Genomic DNA, 10,212 nt, shown 5'->3' on the forward strand with positions numbered 1-10,212 from the left:
CCAGGTGTTGCACAGCGGCGGACCCTCTCCAGCCTGCCCGCGTCTCCTGGATGAGCCTTGATTTTGCCCTGTTGGGTGGGGGCAACTGCAGGGCATGGTGGGGGGGTGTGCCCCCGGGTCTGTGTGGGGTGGGTAGCAGAGTGGGGGCTATAGGGGCACTGCAGCCACCCTAAAATTCCCCACCACCCTCCCGGAGCAGCCTAGGCCGCCTCAAGTAGATCCAGGGCACAAGCCCCTCCATGCCCTGCCACTGCTCTCTGGGGTGGAGCGAAACCATGGCTCAGCCAGGAGGCGCAGGGAGGCAGGAGTGGCTCTGCCGCTGCACACCACTTGTCCAAGGCAGTGGAGCACCTCTACGCAGAGCTCCCTAGCCTCAGCTGGACAAGCAGCGCCAGAGCAGAGCCCTTGCTCCCAGCGCCTTCCATCCAGAGCGAGCCGCACCTGCATCCCACCCTCCCCCATCCCCAGCTGGACAAGCAGCAGCAGGGCAGAGCCCCCGTTCCCAGCGCCTTCCACCTCGCCGTGGGGGGAGCAGCTGGACAAGCTGCAAATTCTCCCGTGACCACCCATAGCCCCTGCTCCCAGCACTGCCTACCTTGCCGTGGTGGGAGCAGCCAGATGAGCTGTGGCTTCTTCCATGGCTGCCCATAGCCCCCAGGGTGCAGCTGGGCACTGTCAGCCTCCCCGTGGGGGAGCAGCTGGACGAGCCATGGCTTCGCTCCGGGGGCTATGGGCTGTTAATCATTTGGCTGGAGGATCAAGATAAACCCCATGGTCCTGCGAGTTTAGGCATCATTCAGGATGACCAGCAAAAAGTAGCAGAGAAAGAAGATGTACCCACTGTTGAAGAGACTCCTACTTGTGAAGTCTTGACAACAAAAGTGTTGGCTAAGGCATTTCAACATTTGGAAGCTGACATGTCCATTTGAGGAACATGACCCCAACACTGAATGCAGTGCATCAGGGAGTAGGGGCGTATCCAACGTGTATAGCTGCTACAGAGAAACTGACAAGCAAAAGAAGACAACATGTGTCCAAACTTCCTTGGACACTTTCTTTAAGCAAGCAGACAAGACTCCAGAAAAACCTGCAGTCAAGACTCCTGAGAAGACTCCAACCAAGAATCCAGCAAAGACACCTCAAAGAAGTCCTTCCATTGCTATTTACAATATAAATACATCAATGTAGTTATATTACTCATCTATAATCGATTGAGTATAAATTCTGGGTTATTTTTTGGTGAAAACAGGGTACTGGGCCTTGGTTCAGGAACCGGTCCCCCATTTATAACATTGCTTCCTATTGGAAAATTGGTTCCAAGTTACAATGTTTCGACTTAAGACGAGATTTTCAGGAACCAAATTGTGTCATAAGTCTGAGGACTGCCTGTACTGACTGGTGGATTTTCAATATACATTTTGGGGACAGCACAAATCTTAAAAAAGAAGCCTCAAGACAGTTACCAGATGCAGTGATTGAGTGGGAGAGCTGCTGATGCACAAATCTAAACAAACAGGCAAGTATATTTGATACATTACATGCATCGATCCAAGGCTCTACGCAACTTTCTTTAATATGATTTTATATTTAAACTATGTCAAACAAAAATAAACTTGACAGCATCCTGAAAGAAAGGAAGACAGATAAATGTGACCCCAATCACAAGTTCCAACCAACTCCCTTCCCAAAAGTCTGGGAAAAGGAGACTGGCTTTGTACAGTACACCATGAAAATCAACACAATTGGGTAATTTTGGATCTATGGCGCAGAAGAGAAAATTCCAAAGAACAGGACCCATGGAGAACATTCTGCCAGCTGCTCTTGCCTTTGTGACAAAGTGACTTTAGGTTGAGTCCCTCTAGTAAGCATGGTGGCAGCAATATTGCCTGGTGAAAGAGGCAACCTCTCATATATGCAATCTGTAAAGTACACACAAATTTCTGGGACAGAAACAACATCTTAAACTGAGCCAGATCACTGAGTTTTAATGTTCTGGTGCTGGCTTTTAGACACGTTAGAAAAAAAGGAAGTGGAAGTTTTACTAAGGTTTGTTGAGAATCTAACATCTTCCCTGAACTACAGATTAATGTTCTAATGTTGTAGATATACAAGGTGCCCCCAGTAGGCATACGGTGGAAATCTGAAAGAGCAGATATATATCTGGAGGCCTTTGTCTCCCTTCTGCAATAAACACTCAGTGTGAAGAGTGTGATTTTCCCTCACATAATTGTCAGCCTTTCTTTTTAACCTGATGCAGACTTTTTATTATTATGAATATTCATTCCCTGTTCTCAGTTGCTCAGTGCAACTTATCTTTGGTTTCTTTTTAATACTGTAAGCCCTGAATGTGGGGACTGTCTTTATTTTTATTTCTTAAATAGCACTCAGCATGATGTTGGCACTTAACTGACAACACCAGTGATATTCGTTAATAAAGTTACCTACTGGGGTGTGCAAATGCCTATCAATCTATTAAATGTTACTACTGAAAACATGTATAGTAGGGAGAACGGTTTCCATAAAGTAGCTACTTGGGAGGGAATCTTTTTCAGCTTTCTTAATTCAACATTGCTAAAGTTCAAACTGTGTGTACAAGACTGACGTGCTACTAACCTTTTAGCCTGAGTCATTTCCAAGCAAACTTTTAAGTCAGCCAAGAGTTGACTGCGTTTCCTATTCAGCCTTATTTAACACTATACATTTCAGTTGAACTTTGTTCATAATACCAAGCATAACCAAAGCCTGAGTGATTTATAAAACTGAAAGATTTGCTAAGATGTAGTTCTTCTGTATAATTGCCACCAAAGGGATTACCTATATATTTTGTATAAAATTTCCTAACTTTGTTCCACAGGAAAATACTGGTTATTAAACCAAGTTTTAAGTTTTGTCCAATGTTCCTATTTTCTGTACTTTTGCCAGAATAAGGAACATGTCTATGCCTATGTTTGGAAAAAGACTACTTGTTTAACATGTTAATGCTGGGGATCTGTATTTGGTTTAATTCATAATTAAACAGTTGTTTCTGGTAGGCTATTGAGTGATAAAAATAAGCAGGCACAGAAATTATTAAAATTGCCTAGCTGGTAACATTTAAAACATCTACCAGGGAAGCACATATTTCCTACAGAGCTGAAAAGGAATACACATTCTTGTTAGTGAATCTGTTTCAAGTAGAAGATAAAAATCCAGTGTTTATTCCTCCATACAACAAAGCGCATGAAGTAGAATACTTGACTCTATGTTAATGTATGCCATGCAAGATGTGTTATTTTATGATTCCTTTAATTTTATTTTCAAGGCATCCTTGGGAATTTTTTTTTTGAGTTTTAATTTTTAATGAGAAGTTAGACTTTATTGGAAAGAAGTACAGCAGAAAAAGTTTCAATACCTGTGGTCTTGTGCTAGAATCTATCCTCAGTACTAGTTTAGATCAGGAATAAAATTCTCGCAAGTCAGCTGAATTAGTGTACTAACATAAACCTGGTAGAAATGACAGCAAAATCAAGCCTCTCTCTTTCTCTCCTTTTTTTTTTTTTTTTAAGTGAAGATCTTACAATATTTACAGATTCCACCGACGTAGCAATCCGGCTCTTACAAAAATATAAAAGCACACAGAACTCCCTAAAAGAATTCTAAACAGGCTGAAACCTACAGCTTTTCTAGTTATGAGGGAACAATGGTAGCAAAAATGCCTTCACTTTGTCAGCCTGATACTCAGTATATATCTATGGGGCAGGCACAGGATGGAGCCGCAGCTCATCTGGGGGGAACGGGGTGCGGGTCAAACAGTGGGAAGGCATGGGGGGCATGTGCCCCCGGATCTGCGTGTGGGGCAGGGCAGGCTGCTGCTGCGCTCATGGTGGGCAGCGGTGGCACTGGGAACAGGGCTATGGCGAATTTTGGGGTGGCTGCAGCCCCCCCTAACTCCCTGTCTCAGCACCATTGCCGTCCACAGCCTGGCCTAGTCCCCCTGCTGAGAAGAGCTTGACACAGCCCTGGCCCCAGTCCACCCCACAAGCAGATCCAGGGGCACATGCCCCCCATGCCCTCTCACGGTGCGTGCAGTGGCATTAGCTGCTTCCCTCCCCTCCCCACCCTGGACAAGCTGCAGCTCTGTCCCGTGCCCTGCTCTGCCCTGACTAGGCAGTGCCTGCCCCAGCCCTAGCCCCACTCCCTCCCTCACTGCGGGGGCCTCGATCTACAGAAGGTAGAGTAGCCACCAGCCTCCTGCTACACAGACTAGTTTATTAGCTTGGTGCCAGAGCTAATTCAGTGCTAATTCACTTGTTTCCAATGTCATGGTAAGCTTCCATTTCAGGAAGCAGCTCATCTGGAAGAGTGCAGTTTTCTTGGGGACACTGCTTCCTGGGATTATAAGGTCACCATATAGACCCTACAGTTACCTAGAAAGCCTGACCTAATCTCATGCCAAACATGAACATTGAGAAATGTAGGCTCTGATGTTTCATGGTTCTTGCTACTCCTTGAAGTTATTTAAATTTATAAAACAGATCAGATTAATAGGGAATAAATTACAGCACATAATCCAAATAATGTAAATTCTCTGATAATTTTATCTGAAGAGTTCTCAGAGATCAGAATTAGCCCTAAATATAGAGGCCATGTCCCTTAAAAGCAACATATCAGAACTATAACTGCCTCTCTACTTAATACTAACTTACCTGCAAGGTAATATCCTGACAACATCATTGGGCTTGTAACCTTCAATACAAACAGCACAATTATCAAAGTCTGGCTCAGTTTCCTATGAAAAAAGACAGAGAGAAAGAGTGGGAAAGAGGGTTCATTAGATTATTTTTTAAAGAACTTGTGAGCTAATTTCTTCATACATGAACCTAAGTGGTATGGACAATAACAAGATACAGTGAATTAACAAAGAGTAGAGACTTCTATGTCAGCTGCTCCACGATAAGTGGCTTTCTGTCCACTCTTACACCATGCTAAGGCCTTGTTACATATTAATTTTGGGTGGCTTCTGGAGCTTTCAACCCTGGGTTTGTCCACACAGTAACACGTGAAATTAGTTTTATGCACTCTTTAGGCATCTTAAACTTGCGTCACTTTAGCCTAGGTTTCTCTCTGATCTGCGTTACCCAGCTCGTGTTACACTAAGGTGTAGCCATTCTAGGCTGTGTTTGTGTGACTACACCATCCAAACCTGCTCCCCCACTGGATTCAGTCTGGAAAAGAGAGACAGCCTGGCACTCATGGGAGGGACTGGGCAGGGGGTTTCCCCTTCTCTGCCTGCTCCCCCAGGACAGCACTGGTGGCTGAAAGTCAGCCAGGAGGGCACAGGGGTGGAGGGGTGGTGGAGAGCCCTGGGGGCCAAGAACAGCCCAGGATGGTAAGGAAGGGGACACCAGACTTACCTTTCAGTCCTCAAGGCTACTGGCTTGAATGTGCAATTGTTTCAAACTCAAGCTAGCACTAACACCGATTAACATTTGGACCAGCTCAAAGGGCAATAAGACGTGTAATAAGACCCTAAGTGAAAGGTAAAGTGAGGCAGCTTGCCCCTGAACGTAAAAAGGTTAAGTTTCCTGCATTAGCTATCATTTATTGCAGGATAAGAACAGGGAGATGAATAGTTACTAAAAAGCAGTTGTTCCACCTAAGCCCCCAGCCCCTTGTAACCCTCTGCAATTTAATTTTTCATTGAGAATTAAATACGGTATATGTGAAGACAAACAAGAAAAGAAAAGCTTTTCCTCGGGGATCCAGTCCCACAGGTCTTACACTTCAGTATTGTTGCCAATGTGGGGTTTGCCAGAGTGATGAGGACTGGAGAATTTGATTTGTAAATTCTAACAGTAACATATTTACAGGTCAGACTAAAAAGACTGTTACTGTATTTTTATTTCCCTTCCCTTCCCTGCTCCATTCCATCCTTAAATTGCTTATCAGCACTCTTCCCCTGGCTGTGGGGTGTTTGTTAGTGAGAACAGGTAACTGTCATCCCCCGTCTGCTTCCTGCTTCCTGGAAGAGTGAAAGGAGCCTCTCTGCAAGCTCCATTCTGAAGTGAAAACCTTGAAGAATTACCTTATCACCTTTTCTGATTGTTCTGACTTGCAGCTTGCTGATGGCTTTCTTTGCAGCATCTCCAAGACGGCGCTGAAAATGCAAAAATCCTCTTTAGTAAAAAGCATATCTTTATGCAGAAGAAATCACCATATTTTCAGGCAGCTGTTTAATAATCTGACACAATTTTTACATGAAACAGTGAAGTGCAGTGTAAAAAAACTGACAGGGCCAGTGAGGATGCTGTGGGAAAATAAAAACCACTTATTTTAAAATCTTGCGTGGATTAAAGGCTCCTCAGTTACTGTTGAGTAAATTCCACTGGGGAAGGTATTTATAATGTAGATTCAATGTAGAACAAGCACGGGCCTATGATTATAATAAATCGTTTTATTTTGGGTATTGCCTGCAGGTAAAAACTGATCTGTATGAACCAATCTCCTATTTGGGGGACCAATTTATTCTTCTCTTAAATTATACTTATTTTTGAGGAAGATGCTCTCCAGTAATAAGAGCAGAGGACTGGGATTTGACATTCTTAAACTGTACTCCCACCCTTGTTTCTGATCTGGTTTATGGCTTTGAGCAAGCCATTTAGACCAAAATTTAAAAAACTGAGGCACAGTGAAAAATACTTCTCTTCAGTAAGGGACAGAAGTTATACATAAACCAGTAAAAGTGATCGGAAACCAGTTCAAATCTGTAACACAACAGAAGTTCAGTGGACATAAACCACTTCCAAAATGGCCAAAACCAATTTAAGATAAACCTGGATGGATGTAGTATGGATGCAGAGTGGGCTGACTAGCCTTGTCCCAAGCAGAGAGATGTGGTCTAGCACCCCCCGGCTTCTGGCCTGGGCCACTGCAGGCATGTGGCTGCGTTTCCGGAATCAAAAGCGAGTGTCTGTTGGCTTGCTTATTGGTTCAATCTACAGTTTAGACTAACCTGTGAAGGTTGAATCGATCCAGCCGCAGGCTTTTTGACTGCGTGTACTTAGCTTTAATTTCCATTCTGATGAGATTCTGATCCCAGTTCCCCTATCTTTAATACAGTATTCGGCTATTTCAAAAGGATACTGCTAAAGCACCAGTGGTTTTCATTCAAGAAAATAAAAGTACATTTAAATGTCAGTCATTATTCTTAATTGTTACTCAGTGTTTGTGCAGAAGCATGTCTTTCTGTGCTTTTCACTATGTCAGCAGCTGATATTACCTGCAGATTACTGCACCTGTGTGGGGGCCCCAGCTGATTTCAATGGAGCTGTGTGCAGGTGCAAGAAGTCTGTCCACACATTGTGAGTTGCAGGGTCAGTGCTGAACCCTTTACCATATATTGAGCCCCATGTCCTCCAGTTAAAAGCAGCCGGTGAAACTTCAGATGCACGTTACATGCAAGAAAAGTGGATCCCTGTGCGTACAGAAATTTGGCAGTGGGGGATTGATGAAGTGTTAATTGCCACAGACCCATACCCGTGCAGGGTTGGACTCAGCCTGTAGTTCCAGACTCAGCGCACTGGTTCAGTTCACAGGCTGAATCCAGCATGCAGGGCTGGGAGCAGGCTCGGAAGCAGGCTCAGCTCCATAGCTGCTGCTACTCTGTGTCTGCAAAGAATATTTTTTCTCTTCATTCTGCCTCTTAAAAACCAAGATGCATATTATATACAGGGGCATGCTCAATGCAAGTAAATATGGCATATTAGGTCCCTTTCCTTTTCCTTTTCCTCCTCTTCACCTTTCTCTACCTTTGATGCTGAATTGTAAGTGCTTTCCCAATGAAACTTCCTAGCAATACTTTTTTTTTCATACCAGGATTGTAAGAGCTACAGTACTGTATGGGTCTGTATATTCATGCTGCATCTCCAGACAAACCCCAAAGGGTGAAGCAACTGCCAGATGAGAACACAGCTCTCAGAAACTGGGAAGTGCTTGCTTACAGCAGCAAGAAATGCAGAACTGCTTTGCAGAATCAGCAGCACCAACAGTAGAAGGGAGCCACTACTCCATGTCTTTCAGTAGTAAATTCATGTTCCATAACTGAGCGTGCACCTATGTCACCATCCTGAGGCTTCTGTTTGCATGTGCAATCTCACTAAAATAGAGACCGGGGGAATCATACTTAAGTAACATATTTGGATACCTAATGCCCTTTTCTGATTTCACTTATGCTGGTTTTTTGATCAATGTGGATTTGGGATCCTGATTCCTATCATTGTATAGATGGAAATTTTAGAACAGAGGATTGGGAGGATGTTACACTTTTAAGACCTGGAACACTGCCTATGTCAGAGTTCAAAGGGTCTGCTTTTGTTGGAAATAACTGCAACTAGAACTGATCTTGAAATGAATAAAGGGAGGGTGTATAACACCTCCAAATTGATTCACAGGTAATCTTTTCCCCACCTTGTTATTCTGATACATTTAAAAGCAGTGCATTTAATTTTAAAGATATATTTAGCCTATTGAATCTGGAGACCTACAACAGGAAGGGATTTTATCATAGCCTACTAAACCTCAGTTTGAATGTGATCACAGTATTACAGGTGAGAGAACAAATTCAGCTCTGACATAAGACATAGAACTTTTATTCACTTCCAAGAGAAGGTGTAAGTGTGAATTTTGTAACATAATTAACTATTCTATTCCAGAGAGTATCTTGTAGTTATACAACAAACACATGGTACATTCTTCATCTAGCTTTGCCTTGAACAAAGGGATCAGACAAGATTTGAAAATATGACTTGTAAACTATTTGTCTCTTTCAGGCAAATCAAAGACAACCTGCTGATCTAAAATAAAAGAAACACAAGAACCATTACGTCTGATACCTGGAATTTTTTATGATTTTTTATTACTTCTACAATGAAATATCCAGTCTTTCTTCTGTACATTCTTCAAGAGAAAAGAACAAGATTAAAAGCTGGTTTAAAACTTTGATCTGTTCGTCTTCAAGCTTGCCTCTTCTTATCTAACCCAAATGATGGCAAGTTCATGATTTCAATAAAAATTGGATCAATTTTTTAAAAGAAAGCTCCTTCAACAGTAGATGCTGGAATAAAGTCATACTGTCAAAACATTCTTGCTTTTGTTTGAAATGCATGCTGTCATAACTAGATGCTGCCTACAAGGTTAAGAAGCGTTAACATTACAATAGTTTGATGTGAGGTTTAGGGATTTATGATTATAAAACCCATAATCTCATTAACACTGGGACACAGTCTTGGGCTGGTAGGAGTTAAGACTGTCCAGCCTAGAGGTCCTTCAGGGAGGGCAATGTTGACTGATGAAATGGAATGGTAACGTGGAAAGTATGTCTGTTCCCGTCTTTGGGAAAACAAGTGCTAATAGATGGCGTGGGAGAGAGCTAATGGGAACCCCTCCCATCTTAAATTGACTTCCTCCCAAATAATTGGTCTTTTCTTCCCTACGACTGTCTTACAAGCTCTAAGTTGTTCAGGGCAGGGCTTGTCTTTATCTTTGTGTTTTGCACAGCACTGAGCATACTGCTGGAGCAAGTTACCTGCATGTTCAAAAGTAGGCCTTCCCATCATTTTACAGCCTCTAAACACAGCTAACCTCAGAGACACTGTCTGACATGATGATGGGGTTTAGAAGGCTTGTCTTCTTGGGAGCCCACAACAGCTACGAAGATGATGTCTCTCAGGCCCCCAAAAGACTTTATATTTAAAACATGGTAATACACAGATATATCACATGGAATAACAGATGAATCACACCTTAAATAGTAACTCAGCCATACATGCAAGTTAATTTAAGGCGTGATAATAGAGTAAATAAGCCATACAGTTAGTCCACATGTGTGTATGTGTATGTGGAGTAACTTTGTGGCTCATTTGTAATGCACCTTAAATTGAATGTGTGGCCACCTCTGCCCCAGGACCTAGCAAAATCTTGCATGCTGCCCAGCTGGGTGGCATACACAGTTTCCTAGTTCCCAGCACACAGGAGCTTGGCATTGGACTGTGGCAGCCTGATGCTGGGCTCCCCACAACCCGGACCTTTTAAACGCCCATGTGCTGCCAGGCGCGGCTGGTGAACTCAGACTGGTGGGGCAGATGGAGCATCCCACACGAGCAGGGAGGGGTGGGGGGAGAGGTTTGCAGCTGGCCGGGCACTCTGGCCGGGAGCAGGGAGGCTGCAAGCGCCCCC

General features: G+C 43.5%; 1 protein-coding gene across 1 annotated transcript in view; it reads right to left on the reverse strand.

Moving 5' to 3' along the window:
* Nucleotides 1-10,212, reverse strand: part of RNF150 (ring finger protein 150) — a gene marked incomplete at its 5' end in the record, with an annotated part of 196,291 nt that overhangs the window by 49,811 nt on the left and 136,268 nt on the right. The window contains 2 exons of the mRNA XM_006030126.3: nucleotides 4,686-4,768; nucleotides 6,065-6,136. Of these exons, the coding sequence (XP_006030188.2) occupies nucleotides 4,686-4,768; nucleotides 6,065-6,136 (155 nt within the window). The remainder of the gene's footprint in view (nucleotides 1-4,685; nucleotides 4,769-6,064; nucleotides 6,137-10,212) is intronic.

This window comes from Alligator sinensis, unplaced genomic scaffold (assembly GCF_000455745.1).
Source record: "Alligator sinensis unplaced genomic scaffold, ASM45574v1 scaffold554_1, whole genome shotgun sequence".
Classification (NCBI taxonomy): domain Eukaryota; kingdom Metazoa; phylum Chordata; order Crocodylia; family Alligatoridae; genus Alligator; species Alligator sinensis.